Source organism: Hyperolius riggenbachi, chromosome 7 (genome assembly GCF_040937935.1).
Source record: "Hyperolius riggenbachi isolate aHypRig1 chromosome 7, aHypRig1.pri, whole genome shotgun sequence".
NCBI lineage: Eukaryota > Metazoa > Chordata > Amphibia > Anura > Hyperoliidae > Hyperolius > Hyperolius riggenbachi.
In genome coordinates this window covers 278,880,364-278,901,302 of record NC_090652.1, presented here as the reverse complement: position 1 = coordinate 278,901,302, position 20,939 = coordinate 278,880,364, and the positions used below count along the sequence as shown (strand labels likewise).

At 44.7% G+C, this 20,939-nt stretch overlaps 1 protein-coding gene across 1 annotated transcript in view; it reads left to right on the top strand.

Annotated features, from left to right (window-relative positions):
• Nucleotides 1-20,939, top strand: part of KIF5C (kinesin family member 5C) — a 148,244-nt gene that overhangs the window by 41,012 nt on the left and 86,293 nt on the right. Inside the window, exons 3-5 of the mRNA XM_068245840.1 lie at nt 11,179-11,252; nt 14,164-14,268; nt 18,316-18,364. Of these exons, the coding sequence (XP_068101941.1) occupies nt 11,179-11,252; nt 14,164-14,268; nt 18,316-18,364 (228 nt within the window). The remainder of the gene's footprint in view (nt 1-11,178; nt 11,253-14,163; nt 14,269-18,315; nt 18,365-20,939) is intronic.

The window sequence follows — 20,939 nt, the reverse complement described above, 5'->3', positions numbered from 1 at the left end:
CTTCAGATCAGGTGTTTTGTGGCTACACTTGTTATGGGTGTGAATATCATGATGGACACACTTGTTTTATGACCCTTGTGAGATGGGCCCCCAGGCCAGGAAGGGCACCAAGGGGAGGCAAGGGAAGGGGTGTGAGCACTGGGGGGGCATCAAAGTTTCGCTGGTAGTGGCGCCAATGATGGTTCTTCCGCTAATCTGTGTCGTCCATCCAGGCCCGGTCCTAGACTTTTTGCCGCCTGAGGCAAGCTTTAAAGAAGTCGCCGCCCCCCCCCCCCCCCCCCCAGCCGTGGGTGTGGGGGGCCGCCCGAGCTGGAGGGGATAGCGGGCAGGAAGGGGGTATTGGGCCTAGCGGCGGGGTCGGGGGTCCCAGGCGAGGGAGGGGGGGTTCGACCCCCCCCCCCCTCCCCGCTGCTAGGCCCAATACCCCCTTCCTGCCCGCTATCCCCTCCAGCTCGTGCGGCCCCCCACACCCACGGACGGGCGGGTGCCGCCCCTCAGAAGTGCCGCCTGAGGCAAAAGTTTAACCCAGCCTCGTGGGCGGGCCGGCCCTGCGTCCATCCTCTCCCAGTCTTTCTCCTTCCATCTCCCCCCCCCCCCCCCCCTTCCCCCACACACCTATATTCCACTGTCTCTCCTGTTTTTTTTATTCTTAGTTTAATTAAATTCAAACTTTTTATTCCTTTTATAAGTATCATATTTTTCCCCTGATATATCGCTCTCCTCTGAGTTTTGTGATAGGCGTGACAGTTACACGGCTTCATAAGAGATAATTCTGCTAATCGCTGGATTAAAGTGCTGCTTTGCATGTTAACATGCAGGCACAGAAGCTGTTATTGTGTCGGTGCAGCCATTATAGGATGTTATCTGCATTCAGGCTCAGGGGACTGGCTTGCTTGGATACCAGTCTCCCAGTTAAGTGCTTTGTGCTGGGGGGAGGGGGGGGGGGTCGCTCGGATCCTGTGACTCTATTACGGATTCTGCTAAGCACGTTATATCTGCCTGCGGGTCAGTAGGGTAGATTCATAATGCTTTTAGCTGTAGTTTATCTGCATAGGTGATATGGCCACATAGTGTAACAAATAGTTGAAGACCGCAGTTTATTAGTATCCATTATTAATTGTAATACTGTTATTAAATTGTAATTTAAATAGGGTATATGGTTTTATATTTACATATTAGTATGGTTGTTTAACTTAAAGGGAACCTAAACTGAGAAGAATATGGATTTTACCTTTTAAAATAATACCAGTTGCCTGGCAGTCCTGCTGATCCTGTGTCTCTAATACTTTTAGCCACAGCCCCTGAATAAGCATGCAGATCAGGTGCTCTGACTGAGGTCAGACTGGATTAGCTGCATGCGTGTTTCAGGTGTGTGATTCAGACGCTACTCCAGCCAAACAGATCGGCAGGACTGCCAGGCAACTGGTATTGTTTAAAAGGAAACATCCAGATCCCTCAGTTAAGGTTCCCTTAAAAGTAAATCTGAAGTGAGGATAAACTTATTGCTGGGTACACATGCTACGTTTTTTTCGTGCAATTTTGCGACCCAATCGTTTTTTTCGGCATGATTCGGCACTCTATTCTCTTCATTTGTTTTTCTTATCTGTTTCCATTCACCACTATGAGAAATCGTGCACGGAAACGATCGGGAGGAATAGCGGACATGATGGATTTTATCAATCGGCTCCATCTATCGCACAGAAAATCGTCCCGTGTGTAAGAGATAATGAATTGTATGTGTAGTGCAGCTAAGGAATAGAACATTAGTAGCAAAGAAAAGTCTCATATTGTTTCCAGTACAGGAAGAGTTAAAGGAGAACTGTAGTGAGAGGTAGATGGAAGCTGCCATATTTATTTCCTTTTAAGCAATACCAGTTGTCTGGCAACCCTGCTGATCTATTTGGCCGAAGTAGTGTCTGAATCACACCAGAAACAAGCATGCAGCTAATCTTGTCAGATCTGTCAAAATTGTCAGAAACACCTGATCTGCTGCATGCTTGTTCAGGGTCTATGGCAGAAAGTATTAGAGGCAGAGGATCAGCAGGACAGCCAGGCAACTGGTATTGCTTAAATGGAAACAAATATGGCAGCCTCCATACACCTCTTTCTACAGTTCTCCTTTAAGAAACTTCAGTTGTCATCTATGCAAAAAAGTTTCTCTGAGCTCTCCGACCCAACTTCGGTTGTTGCTGTTTTCTGCAGCACTATACATCAGAGACAGTGAGGCCCCATTCACATCTAAAAAGGCAGAACGGGAGCGCTTTGGACTTCTGTTTTGCGCAACTGATTTTACCGCGATTAGCGTGGTAAAAATCACTAGACACTTCCGCGATTCCAGAGCGATCGCGGTCAGCGCTTTATAAGCACTTTACCTCGATCGCTCCAGAATTGCCCAGAAAATGCTGCAGGTAACACGCTTGCGATTGGCGCTAATTGCAAAATGCCTGTGATCAGTGCCAATTGGCAGTGAGAACACTGCTATAGGATAACTTGGCACTAGCACTTTAAAAAGCACTAGCGCTTCAGCGCTTAGCGGGAACCGCCTGCTAATCGCTTAAGTGTGAATGAGCCCTGACAGACAGCTTCAGGTAAGGTTTTTACTTCAGAGAAGTTCAAAGGGTCCTAAGCTCTGCAAACCACACTCTGTATTTTAAACTAGAAAACAGAGCAAACTGCAAATATGACAGAATGATTCAATGTTATAAAAAAAGCTATATAAGTGAAAATATAAACATGACACTCCATTCTTTCCTGCTAATGTTAATTATCCGTACTACACATACAATTCATTATATCATAAATAGTTTGTTTTTGTTTTTTTCCGCTTTAGTGTCAGTTTAATGGCTACCTGCCAGAGAATGTATCATGTAGTCTAAATTTTGGCTAAGGCCTCATTCACACTTAAAACCGCAAAACGCCGGCTATTAACGAAGGAAAATCGCTGGACACTGCAGCGTTTTGGGAGCGATCGTGATTAGCGGTGCTATGCATGCTGATCGCGAATCGCCAGAAAAACGCTGCAGGTTACGTGTTTGCGGTTAACGTGAGAACACTGCCATTGGCTTACATGGGCTAGTGGTTTTTAAAAACCGCTAGCGTTTTGCGCTGAGCGGGAATCGCGTGATTCCCGCTCAAGTGTGAATAGGGCCTAACAGTCCATTTCTGATATTCTTGCTGAGGCCATTGGATTCACACTTGAAAACTGAGAACTAATGCTAAAAGGCAACAAACGTGAGACCTATGGGAGCTGCCATCTTTATTTCCTTTTAAATAATACCAGTTGCCTGGCAGTCCTGCTGATCTTTCTGGTTATTAGTAGTTTGTTGCTTAAAGGGAAGTTGAGGTGAGAGGAGTATGCATATGTTTATTTCCTTATATAATGCACATTGCCTGGCTGTTCTGATGCCCCTCTGCCTCTAATCCTATATTTATTTTAACATCTCAGGTTTACTTTAACGGATTAGAGACAGGGGGTTAGCAGGACAGCCAGGCAGTGTGCATTGTTTAAAAGTGTTTATTTTTTAATAAATATTTGTTAGTTATTTTTAAATCCTTTTTTTTTTTTTTTTTTTTTTTTTTTTTTTATACTTTTCTCCCCCTCCCTTCCTCAGCCAGCCAATCAGCGTGATCGGCTTTCATAGACTTCAGCCTATGACAGCCGATCACTGTCAGGTCTCCCAGGGGGACAGCCGTATCACATGGCTGTCCCCACTACGGCACTGTTTCGCCGTGTGACAGTCTCCGAGTGGCGATCGACGCTTGGAGACAGAAGACGGGGCGGGGCGGAGCTCCGCCTACCAAGCGGAGATGCCCGCGATCATCCATCAAAACAGGCCCGCAGGACCTTACGCCAATCGGCGTCAGGCGGTCCTGGGGCTGCCGCCGCGTCCGCACCCATCGGTGTGACGTAGTCGGTAAGTAATTAAGCAATAAACTAGTTCACACTTTAATTTTGTTTTTTTCACATGCAGAAAATCTGCCAGCAATGCAGCACTGCCAGACAACTCATGCAGAAAGATGCACCCAGAAAACTGATAAAGTGTGAATCCAGCCTGACAAAGGGCCCAAATCCACTAGCACAGTGATCCTCAAACTAAGGCCCGCGGGCCAAATGTGGCCCCCTGAGGCTTTTTCCTTGCCCTCCCCCCCCCCCCTTCCCACACACACACAAATTGTATTACTTATAGATGCGGTCAGCTACATCTTTAAATATTGGTGTCTCGCAGATAGAATAGCAGTGCTGGCACCACCCATCCACACGGAAACCAGAAAGCAGTCATTTGCTGGTTTCCAATCAAATTCCACATAAGGCGACACTGCTGTCCAATTGGACTGCAGGTTGTCACCTGGGTATGCTTCACTGTCTGGTCCGCAAAGACTTCTACAGCATGTTATGTATATTTCGCCCCTCCCAGCAGTCCAAAACGTTTGGGGACCCATGTACTTTTAAAAACACACGATTGGTTCACACGATGGCCAGGTGCCCCGGACCTCTCTCACTGGCCGGGGCCCCAAGGCCAACACGTGATACCTGGAGGGGAGTGCAGGTGGGCCTGGACCTCTCACACCCAGGCTCTGGACCTCTCACATCCAGAAAACCCACCAACACTGCCTCCATACTAAATGCTAAATTCAACACACACAAGCAATAGAACACAGCAGTACATGCATCCAGCTACATTTAAAATTGGTCAGCAGGTGCTCGTCAGCCAATCAGGATGCACTGTCATACACCCTTTACCTGCCATAACCTGTACTTATTACATTTCGCATGTTTTTCTGTTCTGTATGCAGATTTACTTGTTTTTTTTTTGTTTTTTTGTTCCTTCCCCCTCCCCCCCCCCTCCCCCCCACAACACAACTTTTTGTATGCAGCTAACAATCAATACATGGGAAACTGATGTGTGCTGCAGAAATCCGCAGCATACAATCCATAATTTTTTTTTTTTTTTGCATTGCACCGGAAAATTTGCATTCAATGGAAATGACTCCATTAGCATGTATTGGTTTTGGTTTAAATGCAGAAAATCACAATACGAATTTGGATGTAGTGGAAACGGGCCCTGAATAATTTTATATTGTAAAAAAAAAATATAAACCATTTTATTATTCACTACCGTTCCTCTTTTGCGTGTACATTCACACTATGCACATTGCGGGGCCTAACAGTAGTCCCACGATCGGTGCATTTACATCTGTGTGTCAGGTTTCATGTAAGCTCCACCCCCTGGCTGAGGTGCTCCAGCACCTAATGTTACAATCTCCTGGACGATAAACTGTACAATCGGATCAGGTGCCGTTATCCCTTTAGCAGCCAATGTATTTAGAAGCTTGCAAGTGCTCCAGACCAATTTTATTTTAGCACTTTCTTTTATTTCTTACTTGGTAGACTTCCTTGCTTCTAATTTTTTCTGCTGTAATGTGTATGTATAGCCACTTGTCACTAGGGGCAGTGTGAGACAATAACAGAGGACTTCTGCATTGTTTCTATAATTTCTGCTAGAAGAGAGATATCAAAGCATTTTAAGAATTTACAGCACAATGAGTTATCTAAAACCAGAACATTAATGCTGTGATCGTTATATCAATTGTTACGTCGATCTGAATTTTGGAACAATCCTTTTAGTCTAATCTGATTGCTTGTCATTTTCCCCTCTGTTGGCAGGTCGTAATGATCCTTTCCGATCGTTAGGGAAATTGGATCGTTAATGGCCACCTTACCGCTTTAGCATTACATTGTAAACTGAATTGGGGAATGTCCTCTTCGTTTCGTGATTTTTTTTTTTTTTTTTTTTTTTTTTTTTTTTTGTATGGAGCCGTATAATTTGTCTACACTGAATAAATGGGGAAAAGAATAACCGTGGTCTTCATTATTTGGATAACCTTGTTGCTTTAACTGAAGTAGGCCAATGTGTTATTCTCTGCGCCCAGTTGCTCAGTCACCTTGATTTGTACTGTGGATGCTGCTAACCTTTCCTCCATATGGAAGGCCTTGCCAGGCTCTCGGTGTTCTAATGCATTCTGTTCTTGAAATCATCCCCTGGGTTGCCAGCAATTACAGGCCCTGGCAACTGTCACTCTGAGTCGCAATTAGACTCTCCCCCCCCCCCCCCATTCTTGCTTGCGTGACTGACAGTCTGCACAATCCGGAGCAGGGAATTATAGAATCTATATGCCGGCCTTCTGGCGTCAGGAGCTAGAGAGAGATCTGCTGAGGGGAGGGGAGGTCACATATAACTAGACAGCTCTAGCTTCCTGAATATAAGAGGGGAAAATTGTGATCTGAACCTTCACAAATGGGGGAATCTTTGTTTTTGCCTTTCTTGTAGAGTCATCTTAAAGGAATACTATTGATTTAGAGCATTTTTTTTAAAATGCTGTATGTTAGGGCACACATTACCACAAGTACTACTGTAGGAGCAACTTCCTTCCTCAGGCCCAGTGCACACCGAGCGGTTTTAGCAGCGATCCGCCAACAGCATCTGCCTGTGAAAACGCTTGGCTAATGTATTTTAATGGGCTGGTGCACACCAGCGGTTTGAGGATTTTAGCAAGCCGCAAATGTGCCTCCTGCTGCATGTTTGCGGTTTGCAGAAGCGTTTCTGCCTCAATGTAAAGTATAGGAAAAACGCAAACCGCTCTGGAAAACGATACATCTGAGCGGTTTTCCAGGTGTTTTTGTTATAAAAGCTGTTCAGTAACAGCTTTACTGTAACAATGTATGAAATCTGCTACACAAAAACGCTCCCAAAAACGCTAGGCATGTTTAGAAAACCTCTGTAAACATGCCTAGAATCGCTCTGAAATCTGCTCCAAAAACCGCCAGCGTTTGGAGGATCTGCCAGTGGTTTTGGTGTGCACTGGGTCTCACACAGCTCTTCCTCTCTGCTGTAAAATCCTCCATCAGTTTTAGATACAAAAGTGTCGGGCTTTAAAAGAGAGACTGAAGTCTCTCAAAATTCAGGTTTTCTTTTAAAAATCTCTTTAATATCAATGCCCTAACTAAAACACAGCATCCTCGCGGCTGCACACTAAATCTCCCCGCACATTGCAGGGAGCGCTTCCGAAGGAGGCAGAGCTTTGGGCTGTAGCTCTTCCTCTACACGCGTCCATCTGTGCCGATCGTTGCCTCCGCCCGCCCCTCTGTCTTCTTTCACTGAGAGGGATGGGAAGAGGCGGAGATACGCGCGGATGGACACGCATGGAGGCAGAGCTGCAGCTCAAAGCTCTGCCTCCCTGGGCAGCAAAATCCACGACCAAGAAATTAGTGGATTTTTGCTGGGGAGTTTAAGGTGATTTAGTAGGGCCCTGTTCAGACTATGTGCGTTCCTAGCCATTTTTCCAGAATGCGTATGGGCAGACTTTACGCATAGAAACGGCTACTTATGTTTTCTAATGGCCTCGTTCACATGTATGCGTATGAGACGCATACGTTTCTCATCCACCTTGCTGCACGCAGTTCTGTGCATGACGCACAGAAATGGACGCAATGAAAGTCTATGGACGCGTATCAAAAACGGATATTATTGCGTTTTTTAGCGTACGTTTCCCTCTGCGTTTCCCATTGTTTCCTGTGTGACATACTTCCTTTCAACATGCAAAAACGCAAGAAAAACGCATATAAACGCATGCGTTTTTCAACTTGCGTTTTCTTTGCTTTTCTATGCAATCTGGAAACGCTGACAGTATGAACAGGGCCTTAGTGTTCAGCCGCGGGGATGCAGCGTTTTTGTTAGGGCACTGATGTTAGAGATTTTTAAAATAAAAACCTGAATTTTATGAGACTTCAGAGTCTCCTAAAGGGCTAGACCATGTTCCTGCACAGGGGGGTTGCTATCAACTCCTCATTGTATAGTTTTTTTTTTTTTTTTGTTTTTTTTTAATTCATTGTGTTATGCAATTGCGATTTTTCATTTTGTATTGCATTATCTCTTAAAATCGCTCTAGAAAGCGATTGGGATTTGCAAATCGAATCACTATAGTGGAAAATACTTCTTCTCATTATTTCTATGATAAAGTAGCAACCCTAGCGATTTAAAAATCAGTAGCGATTGGCGATTTTGCAATTCAGATGTGCAGTGGAAAAAGGCCCATTCAGATGGTGGTAAGGGGTTAAAGATTCCAGCAATGTATGTTCCTTGTCTTCACTTCTCTGACTGATAAAGATCCTGATACTGCCTTTGTAAAAAGTGTCTCTCCCTCTCATAGCAGCCGATGAAGTAGTTGCAGCCTGGAGTGTATCAGTACAAGTCAGTCAGTCAGGAATAGTGTATACACATCTCCCTGCAAGTTACATTACAGCTCATCTAGTTACATCATCCATGTTACCTCCTCAGATCAGCCTCCACAAATGCGGTCTTTCGATGCTATTTTTACAATCAAATTGTATAGAAAAATTGCTGTTTATGAAGGCAATCGATAATGAACGATTCTTTGGTCGATTGCTAAATAGGATAAAATCGATTTGAAAGTTGGATATTATGATCAAATTTGAAGAAAGAATCGTTAAGTAAATGTGAACAATCGATAATTGCCTTCAATCATTCAAATCACATAGAAAGATCGCATTTAGTGAAAATGGACACCATAACAGTATTAGAGGCAGAGGATCAGCAGGGCAACCAGGCAATTTTGCATTGTGTAAAAGGAGTTAAATATGTCAGCCTCCATATATCTCTCAGTTCAGGTGTGCTTTAAAGTGGGGGTCTCCAACCACTGGTCCGCGGCCCACTGCTGGTCCGTGGAGCGTTTGCAGTTGGGCCGCGGGTCTGTCCTCTTGCTCCCCCGCCGCCGCTGCTGTTACCTTAGCTGGCGGCTGCTTCCTCTCTTATATTCTCCTCTCATGCGTGTGCTATTTGGATTCACAGCAGCGTGCCCCGCGGCTGCTGTGATGAGGCAGGAAGCAGGACAGCGGCTTCCTGTAGCGGCGATGTGTATGGCTGTTACCAGGGGAACCGCTGTCCTGCTTCTGCCTCATCACAGCAGCCGCGGGGCGCTATACTGGGGCACTACCTACCTATACTGGGCACTATACTAGCTATACTGGGCACTATGGGCACTATACTACCCATACTGGGCACTATACTACCCATACTGGGCACTATGGGCACCATACTAGCTATACTGTGGTCACTATACTACCCATGCTGGGGTCACTATACTACCCATGCTGGGGTAACTATACTAGCCATACTGGGGATACTAAACCCCCTATACTGGGGCAACTATGCTAGCTATGCCGCCGCACCTAGCCTTCCCCCCCCCCACCCCCAGCCCCTCTCCCCCCTCCCCGTAACCCACCATGCACGACACTGTCCACTATTATAACACCCCCTCCCCTGCAGGCCCCAGAAAAAAATTTGGTCCGAAAGCGGTCCCCGGGCCGGAAAAGGTTGGGGACCCCTGCTTTAAAGAGCCCCAGATAAGTGGATTTTTTTTTATTTGACGTCCTCAGATGTGTCCTTTTTAAGTCCTGCTCTTGAATAGCCATCAGTAAGGCCTCATTCATATTTAGCGCAGATGGCTGTGCGATCGGAACGCAACCTGTCCGATCGCACGCCATCTGCGCTACTATGCGCTGCGCTGCGCTGCAGATCCCATTCATTACAATGAATGGGATCTGCTCTGCGATTCCCAAAAATGCATGCAGCACGCGATAGCGCAATCGTGCTGCCACGCAGCGCATATGATAACGGTAGAAGGGCTTTCTGTGCCTTTCTACCGTTCTTGTGTGTCGCACACTATACGCGCTGCCAAAATGCGTACGGCAGCGCTTATAGTCTGAATGAGCCCTTACAGTATGAGCCCGCACTTTTTTTTTAAAAACGCCAATGATGCAGGAGTGAGGGCAGGGTGACACCACATCGATAAAACTGCTCTCAGGCAGCTTATAGGTCTGCCCTCACGTCAGTGGCGAACTGGTGGCTTATAACCGATGGATCTTGTATTAACCACTTCACACCAGACGTGTTTCCCACTAATGGACCAGAGCAGTTTTGACAGTTTAGCTATGTCCCTATTTAGCCATAAATAACTTTATCTCTACTTATGACGCAGAAATGAAATATATATTGGGTTTTTTTTTCAAGACAAACTAGGCTTTCATTGTATGCCATTTTTTTTCCTCAAACTATTTTGTTTTCTCTGAATTTTAATGGGAAAACAAGGTAAAAAATAGAAAACCAATTCCAGTAAGAAAAATAAAAAATAAAATAAAAAATGCTACTGTTTAAGTAGCATTTTTTATTTTATTTAAGTCAGAAACATCTGATCTGCATGCTTGTTCAGGGGCTATGGCTTTAAGTATTAGAAGCAGAGGATCAGCAGGACAGCCAGGCAACTTGCATTGTTTAAAATGAAACAAATGTGTCAGCTGCCATATCCCTCTCACTGCAGGTTCCCTTTAAAGGAAAACTTAAGTCAAATAAAAAAAATGACATTTACTCACCTGGGGCATCCCTCAGCACCCCGAAGCTGGATGGTGCCCTCGCAGCCCCGCTCCAATCGTCCTGTCCCCGCCGGCGGCTACTTCCGGTTCGGCGACAGCCGCCGTCAGGCTGGGAACGCGGCTGATTTTCCGCGTTCCCAGCCGCTGCTATCACCCTCTATGCTGCTATAGCGTCTATATATACGCTATAGCAGCATAGAGGGTGATAGCAGCGGCTGGGAACGCGGAAAATCAGCCGCGTTCCCAGCCTGTCGGCGGCTGTCGCCGAACCGGAAGTAGCCGCCGGCGGGGACAGGACGATCGGAGCGGGGCTGCGAGGGCACCATCCAGCTTCGGGGTGCTGAGGGATGCCCCAGGTGAGTAAATGTCATTTTTTTTATTTGACTTAAGTTTTCCTTTAAGTCATCCACTCCATTTAGCACTGGGCACTCTGCAGCATAATGACTGTTGCTTATACCGTTGGGAGTGTGGGATAACTATTTACTTTATATTGACTGCTTTACATAAGACTTTACTGGAATTCATCATTTTTGTGTTTTAAAAGCTAAAAATGTAAGTTTAATGTTTTTGTTGTCTCAGCTGAATGACAGTCTTTTTTTAACATGCTCCCATTTTTGGGGTAGCAGGGTGTGTGGCTAGCGTTAGCTAATGATCAGATTATCTTTTATGTTGGTGAAATATACTTATCTGCTCTCTGTCTATGATAACGTATGTTGTATTGGTGTTTCTAGATGTCTTGGATGGATACAATGGGACCATTTTTGCCTATGGACAGACCTCATCAGGAAAGACTCACACGATGGAGGTAATATCCCGTCATCCATGCCTAGTGTGTGAATGGTGTGTGTTGTCCTCTGTTGAACTGTAGCTGCCCAATAGCTGATGAGCCACCTGTGATTCTGCTGCTTACGGAAGCGGATTGGAGCAGCCTCTCTGCAGGAGACCAGTAATGCAGCACAGCCTGGTGAAGCGGAGCAGTGCTTTTCAGTGCTGCTAGATTTGGGCGCAGCCGGCGCCACCATAGACTATAAAAGGAATCACAACTGAGCATCGCTCAGTGAGTAACGTCGGCGCCGTCAGAGGACTGAACCGAAGTTGCTTAAAAAACACAATAATTCGGCCTCCAGCAATCTCTGGAAGCCGAATTATATCATTCCCCCACTATCCATGGCGGCCTGGAGGGGGAATAGTAATTAATACGGCCCGGATTTGTGCAGAAGCAGGATCAGCTATATACCGCTGTATCCTGCGCCCAAGTCTACCGGCGCCAATTACAAATGTATGCTGGTGAAGCATACCCTGCATTGGGTGATTTATAAGGCCTTGTTCAGACTACATGCAAGAATGGCAGGAGTGCATAGACAGCCCTTCTACCGTTCTCATCATATGCGCTGCGCAGCAGTGTGATGTGCGTTCGCACTGCTGCATGCATTTTATGAGAATCGAACCGCATATCCATTCACTGTAGTAAATGGGATCTGCAGCGCAGATGGCGTGCGATCGTACAGGTTGCGTTCCGATCGTACAGCCATCTCCACTAATGATCTGAACGAGGCCTTACTGTGTGGTAAATCAACACCACCATCATAATTACTGAGAACAACCGTAGCCAAAAATAGACTGGTCCCAATGTCCACATACATGTGTATGTATCACTATTTCAGCACTGGCTCTCTTCATGCGACCCCTCCGCAGCACATAAAGGAAATGGATAGAAACACATTAAAGCGGACCTGAACACAGCACTTCCTCTCTGTTTTAAAAGATAAGCAGCAGCTTAATAAATTTGGAGCATAATAAACTTATTGGAAACATATAAAAAAAAGCGGTAATACAAACAGTTGCAGTGTATCAAAATATTACAGTGCAAAAAATGGAGGATGCCATATATATTTACTTTTAAGCAATACCGGTTGCCTGGCTATATTGCTGATCCTCTGCCTCTATATGTTTAGCCATATAACTCTGAACAAGCATATGCAGATCAGATGTTTCTGACCAGTCTGCTTGTTTCAGGTGTGTCTCTCACACACACACTACTGATGCCAAAGAGATCAGCAGGGCTGCCAGGCAACTGGGATAGTTTAAAATGAAATAAATATTGCAGCCTCTATATACCGCTCACCTCAGTTTCCCTTTAAGTGACACTGAAGCGGAAAAAAACTTATGATATAACGAATTGTATGTGTAGTACAGATAATTCATAGAACATTCATAGCAAAGAAAAGTGTGTAATATTTTTATTTTCAGTTATATAGTTTTTTTTGTTTGTTTTTTTTTTTTATAATAAACTTGCATCATCCTATAGTTTGCAGTTTACAAACTATACTCTGTATTTTAAAATATGAGACAGAGCAGGAAAGTTCAAAGGGTCATTAGCTCTGCAGTAAAACCTTAAACGGACAAGAAACAATGAGGCACTGGTTGAGATGAGTGTTTCAGAAAACAGCACTGTAGCCAACTAAACTTCGGAGAGCTCAGAGAAGCTAATGTTCTATTTCTTAGTTGTACTACACATACAAATCATTATCATTTTTTTTCACTTCAGATTCCCTTTAAATGACGAGTTGTCTTGAGGTGCACTATGTGTGAAGCAGTTTTTAACTTGAGAGGAGCTTCACTTTAAAGGGAACCTGAACTGAGTAGAATTATTTAAAATAAACACTAGGTAACTTCAAATGAACATTACATAGTTACCTCGCTGTCAGTTCCTCTCAGGAGCTCATCATTTTCTTCTGACAGTGATCCCTTCCAGTTCTGACAACATTTTGTCAGAACTGAAATATATCAGTTGCTGTTAGTTATGTATCAGTTGCTGTCAGTTATAGTTGAGAGGACAACTGATGTGCCAGGTAATGCCCATGTTTCCTTATGGCTCAAGTGGGCGATGTTACAGTTGCTGACCAGAAAGCTGTTATGGGGTAATGGCCATTTTTGAAATGGAGGACGGAGAATTCTATTGATCACAGTGGACAAACAGGATTCGGGAGGGAAGAAAGAGATTGAGGAGTAGACCACATGGGAGGTAAGTATGACTTGTGTATGTTAATTTTGAATTTTAAGTTCAGGTTTTCTTTAAACAAAAGCTGTAACCAAAAAATCCTCCACTGGGGGGTACTCACCTGGGGTGGGGGAAGCCTCCAGATCCTATTGAGGCTTCCCCCGTCCTCCTCGGTCCCACGGCGGTGGCAATAAAGCTCCCCAAACAGCGGGGATGTAAATATTTACCTTCCCGGCTCCAGCGCAGGCGCAGTATCGGGTCTCCGCTCGGAGATAGGCGGAAATAGCCGATCGCTGTTGGGCCGCTCTACTGCGCAGGCGCAAGTCTCCTGCTCCAGCGCAGTAGAGCGGACCCGACGGAGATTGGCTATTTTTCGCCTATCTCCGTGCGGAAAGCCACAACAGCGCCCCCGCTGGAGCCAGGGAAGGTAAATATATCAGTGCTTATCAGGCTTGTCGAGGGAGGATTACGAGACACTTTGGGGGAGCCAGCGCTGGACTGTCTGCAGCTACAGGGGTTGGGAAAGCCTCATTGGGACCCTGAGGCTTCCCCCTCCCGAGGTGAGTACCCCCCCATGGAAACTTTTTTTTTTTTTTTTTTTTTGTTACAGGTTCTCTTTAAGTCTAGTCTGAGGTGATTGCTGTTCTGTGGTGTGTGTGTAGTGAATGAGGAAGTATTGCACTGTAAGTAACTGTCCGCCTTCATCTCTCCTCAGGGGAAGCTGCACGACCCTCAGCTCATGGGGATCATTCCAAGGATTGCCCAGGACATATTCGATCACATATACTCCATGGATGAAAACTTAGAATTCCACATAAAGGTAAAGGCCACAGGATTCGCATTGCAGTGCGGTAAGCTGCGTTATAAGAATTGACACCGCTCCACAACATCCCACTGTGAATGCTGCCTCAGAAGAAACCAGTGACTTGACAACTGTAAAGATAACAATAGTGTTTATGTACAATAGATGTAAAAGAAAAAAAAATGTATAAACCCTTTTTAGCCCATTGCTTCACTTTTTAATGCGGAATTCTAGGCAGATTTAGACTTTGTCTTGGTAAAATAAGAATTTATAGTATGTTTATCTCTAGCAGGAGTAATGCTTGCAGCCCCTCTTCTTCCTTAATCTCAGCCTGTGACCCTGTAGTGACCATCTGCTAGAGTCTTAGCAAGTATCCTCCTGAGAACTCTGGTTTCCACAACTGCAGAATATTCTATCCCTTTAATCTTGCCTACATCTGGCTCGATAATGTATCGCGGAGGGGAGGGGGGGGGGGCAGTTAAGTAGTAAAATCACTGCAATCCAGCCGCAAAGTCAACAGAGTGTACCTACCACATGTATTATGCAGTAATGCAAGTTTATAGCGACGCAGTAACTGTAAACAGAGTGCGACACGCATGCGTGGACCGCTAGGAATCCCGGTGATGTACTTCTGTCCAGCAGGGAGTACATCACTGAATGAGGACAGCCTTATGCATATTACATTGTCAACGCGCTCTGCCGCAAGGTCATTTAAAATACTGATTCCTGTGGTGATCCCATGGCAGGCTACCAGTGTAAAAAACGGTAAACTTCAACAAAAAGGTTCACTGGATTAACTGGGAGTCATGAGTCGAGCCTGAAGACTATGAAACTATGAGGTTTGACTGAAAACTGTAATTTTAAATGTATAATCCAGTGTTCTCCCCAGGCTCTTTTAGCCGGGTGCTCCACCCAGCTAGATTTGGTGACCACCCGGCTGTCATCGGCTCACCTTCTCACCTCCTCCTATGCTGTAAGCACAGTTGCCCTGCATTTTCAACTCGCCCCACCCGGCTACTTTATGCCACCCGGTTACTATTTCATGCCACCCGGCTGGAAAAAAATTCTGGGGAGCACACTGTAATCTGTATATTAAAGTGAGAAAGTGATGTCATCTGCTTTCTAACCAAAACACTTGGTGGGCTGCTGATGTAGCTTTGGCAATAGGCTACAGGCACCTCAACCCTTCCCCTCAGAAATACTACCTCCTATTTAGCTACAAACAGAACAAATAAACATTTCATGAAATCTGATTAGTGCTACAGTTGTGCTGCAAAAATTAAGATTTTTGCTGCTTTTGTTATGACGATACCGCCACCTACTGTATTTTTCTTCCAGACAATGAAGTCAACCAGCCCCCCACTCCCCCCAACAGCTTTTTTGCATGAAACTCATATGGTTGGTTAGTGCTACATTTGTGCTACAAGAATCATTGTTCTGTTTTATATGTTTTTATAGGATGTATATGTTTATATGTCCAAAGTTTATTACGCACGCACGCATGCACACACACACCACACACACACATGTACACGTTACCCAGCCATACTAGTTTCAAGCTGTTGTAGGGGGGCTGGGTGATGTCATTGTCTGGAAAAATACATTGACATACTCTTCAAAATGAAAGCAGCACAAATCTTTAACCACTTGATGACCCACCCTTTACCCCCCCTTAAGGACCAGCGCTGTTTTTACTGATCTGTGCTGGGTGGGCTCTGCAGCCCCCAGCACAGATCAGGTAGCAGGCAGAGAGATCGGATTGCCCCCCTTTTTTCCCCCCTATGGGGATGATGTGCTGGGGGGGGTCTGATCTCTTCTGCCTGCTGGGTGTTGCGGGGGGGGGGGGGGCACCTCAAAGCCCCCCTCCGCGGCGAAATTCCCCCCTCCCTCTCCTACCTGCTGCCCCCCCGGCGATCGAGGCTGCACAGGACGCTATCCGTCCTGTGCAGCCAGTGACAGGACGTCCCCTGTCACATGGAGGCGATCCCCGGCCGCTGATTGGCCGGGGATCGCCGATCTGCCTTACGGCGCTGCTGCGCAGCAGCGCCGTACAAATGTAAACAAAGCGGATTATTTCCGCTTGTGTTTACATTAGCCTGCGAGCCGCCATCGGCGGCCCGCAGGCTATTCACGGAGCCCCCCGCCGTGAATTGACAGGAAGCAGCCGCTCGCGCGAGCGACTGCTTCCTGATTAATTAGCCTGCAGCTGGTGACGCAGTACTGCGTCGCTGGTCCTGCAGCTGCCACTTTGCCGACGCACGGTATAAGCGTGCGGTCGGCAAGTGGTTAAGAAAGAAAACAAAATAACGTAATGAACAAAAGTGCTTAATGTTAACAATTATGTATAAATGATTGTCAGTGTTCGCCCATTGTAAAATCTTTCCTTTCCCTGATTTACATCCTGACATTTATCACATGGTGACATTTTTACTGCTGGCAGGTGATGTCAGTGGAAGTAGCTGCTGCTTGATTATTTTTTTTTGGGTAGTTGGAAACAGCTGTTCTTTCCCACAATGCAACAAGGCTCCCACAGAGTGATGTCAGCACCATGGTCCTGACATCACACTGTGGGAGGGGTTTCACCACAATATCAGCCATACAGAGCCCCCTGGTGATCCATTTGAGAAAATACAAATGTTTCTCATGGGAAAGGGGGTAACAGCGACTGATTGGTATGAAGTGCAATCCTTGGATACGGATTTTCTTTAATCAAAGGAGCACAAACCAAACACGATTTTATCAATGCTGATGGGGGAGGGGGTGTCAGCTTTGCAGAGCTCTCCAAAGCTATGTGAGGCTGGCCTCCCTACAATCAGAAGCAATGAAAAATCCATGATGTTTAATGCCTAATTTGTGACCATTTGTTTTCCTTCCACCTTGTTTGGGTGGGTAAGAAATGACATTACTATTTTTTTTTTTTTTTTTTTTTTTTTTTTACAACTGTCAGTGTGCGTACTGTTGTAGCAGGCACATAACTGTAAGGGCCAGTTCACACGTGCGTCCCGCAGCATCTCTGTTAAATGCTTTACTACAAGCGTGCACAAAAGCAGCTTTCAGCGGTGATCTGCGTTTTTCAACCCAGCAGGGGGCACGGAGGCTTCCTGGGTTGGCTAAAACCACAGGAGAAAACGAGATATACTATGGTGGTGTTTTGATAAACAACTGTATTGGCATTGCCAATTCACTTAAATGGGCAGCACTTAGACAACGTGGCCAGTAGTAAATGACATGCAAGCGTCCATGTAAACCGGCCATTATGCTGCATACACACTTGAGATAAAAGTCTTTGGAAAAGGCAAGATCACAGACCAATTTTACCCCATTCCATGTAGTATGAGAGCCATACCTGCACAGTCTATTCTATCGAGCTGCACTCCCCATCAGACAGAAATCTTTGCAAGATGCTGCACACAAAGATGCCCGTACACATTCAAAAGATCATTATCTGAAAAAGATCTGTTCCTGCAATAGATCTATTCCTGCAAAATGCATTCATAGTCTATGAGATCTGCAGATCATCATACACACCTTGTTTAACAGGCAATCATCTGCAGATCAGATCCACCAGGATGGATTTTCAGATCTGCAGATGATTGCGAGATATGCAGATGAAGTCGGTTAAACAAGGTGTGTGTGTGATGATCTGCAGATATCAGACTATGAATGCATTTTGCAGGAACGGATCTTTGGCAGGAAGAGATCTTTTGCAGATAATGATCTTTTGAATGTGTACAACATCTTTGTGTGCAGCATCTTGCAAAGATTTTAGCTGATGTGGAGTTCAGCTCCATAGAATAGACTGTGTAGGTATGGCTCTCATACCACATGGAATGGGGTAAAATTGGTCTGTGATCTTGCCTTTTACAAAAACTATTATCTCAAGTGTGTATGCAGCATTAGTCTCTCTTGCTGATTGTAAAGAAGTATTCTGAATTGTTTTATATGGCATCCTGTATACTGTATAGTATCTAGCTGATGGCTCTGGAAATCTGATCTTAATGTATTTTACACTCAATAGCTGCTGGATTTTAATGGGTTTTGTATATCATGTCTTTTTCTCCTTAGGTTTCCTACTTTGAAATTTATTTGGACAAAATCCGGGATTTATTAGATGGTAAGACAATCCTCTACACCGGGAAAGTCTGGAAGTCAGTATATCTATAATCTGATGAAGCCATACCCTTTTTTTTTTTTTTTTTAAAGAGGACCTAAACTCTTCCACAGGATAGAAGGAAACCACAGAGAACCCCATCCTGTCTGTATTTTAGAGATAACAGCCTGTCTAATTCTCCTTGTAATCCTTCTCTGGAAGTAATGAACCACTGTAATTTGAGCTGTCAGCTCTTTATGATCTGTGCCACAGGTGTGCCGTTCAGGCAGGCTAAAGAGGGGGTTAACCCTTTCTGTGCTCCTGTGAAACCAGGAAGTAATCAGTCTGCAGAATCTCAGTAGGAGTTTTGTGGACTGTAACAGAGAAATGATTTTCTATAAAGGTTATTAAGCTGCTGTTTTATCTTTTAAAACACAGAGGAAGTCCTGGGTTTAGGTCCGCTTTAATGCATTTTTACTTTTGCTACTAAAGTTAACCAAAGAGTTAAAGAGGTCAATAGCAAGATAAGCCTGATCCAATTAATGTTTTCTGCTAGGTGTTATGTTATCATATCAATAAAATACTTTTTAAGCCACCAGAAAGCAGGAAAATTCTCATAATAATTTTGACAGTACTTTTTTTTATCTACTTTTTGGTACTTTTTACGTTGCAGAGTGCTAAAAAGTTAATGTTAAACAGAAGATTAAAAACTATCTTCTAGGAGATAACTTGGAGTAAAATTGAGTTGAATTAGGTCAATTATTGATTTTACTTAAAGAGGAACTGAAGAGAGAGGTATACGGAAACTGCCATATTTATTTCCTTTTAATCAATACCAGTTGCCTGGCAGCCCTGCTGGTCTATTTCTCTGCAGTAGTATCTGAATAACGCCAGAAAAAAAGCATGCAGCTAGTCTTGTCAGATCTGACTTTAAAGTCTGAAACACCTGATCTGCTGCATGCTTGTTCAGGGGCTATGGCTAATAGTATTAGAGGAAGAGGATCATCGGGGCTGCCAGGTAACTGGTATTGCTTAAAAGGAAATAAACATGGCAGCCACCATATACCTATCTCTTCAGTTCCCCTTTAATGCCTGTAAATATTACCTCCCAACTTCAGTCTGCAGCTGCTTTACAGTGAACATAAGTGAACATAAGGTGAGAATGACATGGAGGCTGCCATATTTATCTCCTTTTAAACAATTCCAGTTGCCTGGCAGCCCTGCTGATATCTTTGGCTGCAGTAGTGTGTAAGTCGCACACCTGAAACAAGCATGCGGCTGATCTTGTCAGATCTGACAATGTCAGAAACTCCTGATCTGCTGCATGCTTGTTCAGGGTCTGTGACTGAAAATATTTGAGGCAGAGGATCAGCAGTACTGCCAGGCAACTGGTATTTCTTAAAAGGAAATAAAAATGGCAGCCTCCATATCCCTCTTACACCCGGTTCACTTTAAGATAAAAAATAAATAAATAAATGTATTGCTCTCTTCAGAGCCGCATAGTGTCACTGAGTTTGTTGCAATGACACATTAATTCTCACATTTTTGGGGATGCTGGCATGCGTATGCATAAGTTGGGAGAAATCTATCTGTCCTCTCGGCCACACCACGTGTTTTTAAAGGGAACCTTAACTGTAAAAAAACGACAACAAAAACAAAGTTTCACTTACCTGGGGCCTCTACCAGCCCCCTGCAGCTATCCTGTGCCCTCGCAGTCGGCCCACCGACTCAGAGTCAGCAAAAATGAAACTAGTTGGAGGCGGTGGACCAGAGGAGCCATGAGTGACAGCGAGGGCACAGGATGGCTGCAGGGGGCTGGTACATGCCTCAGGTAAGTGAAACTCTTTTTTTTTTTTTTGTTACAGTTAAAGTTCCCTTTAAGCAGAAATACTAACCACAGAAAATAAGCAGTGTGGCTACAAGTCTATCCCTTTTGAGCACTGTCTGCATCACCACTCTTGTGCACTCAGACAAGCTGAATCAGAGTCTTCGGGCCCGTTTCCATTTGTGCGGTGGGAATCGCTGCGGAAAACAATCGCATGCGGATGCGAATTTCGCATGCGGTTGTATGCGAATTTTCATGCAAATTCGCATGGATGACTATGTATGCGAATTTAACCATGGCAGTGCCTGTGTACTTTTCCATAGTTTTTATGTGAAATCGTATACGAATTTGCATACCAAAACCGCATGCGAATTTCCTATTCAATTCATTGAATGCAAATCGCATAGCGGTATGCGAATTCTGATGGCTCTGCCGTGCAGATTTTTTCTGTACAGAAAAACGCTCAGAAATCCTGACAAGTGGAAACAGTCCCATCCACTTGTATTGTCTATGCGAATCTGCATGCAGGAAACGCATTCAGATTCGCTCTAGTGGAAACGGGCCCAAAGGGATTGGCTTTAGGAATCATGGAGTTAAAGCTAAAAATTGGAAATTTACTAAAAAGGGACTCCTAATATAAACATATAGCACATGGTGTAAAATGGGGACAGTACTTGGACGTTGTAATTGCCTTTTGGTCCAAGCACATTTCAAAAATTCCAAGTTACTTTGTGTGAAAGTCCACTCAAGGTTTATTCATTTTAAGGCGTTCTT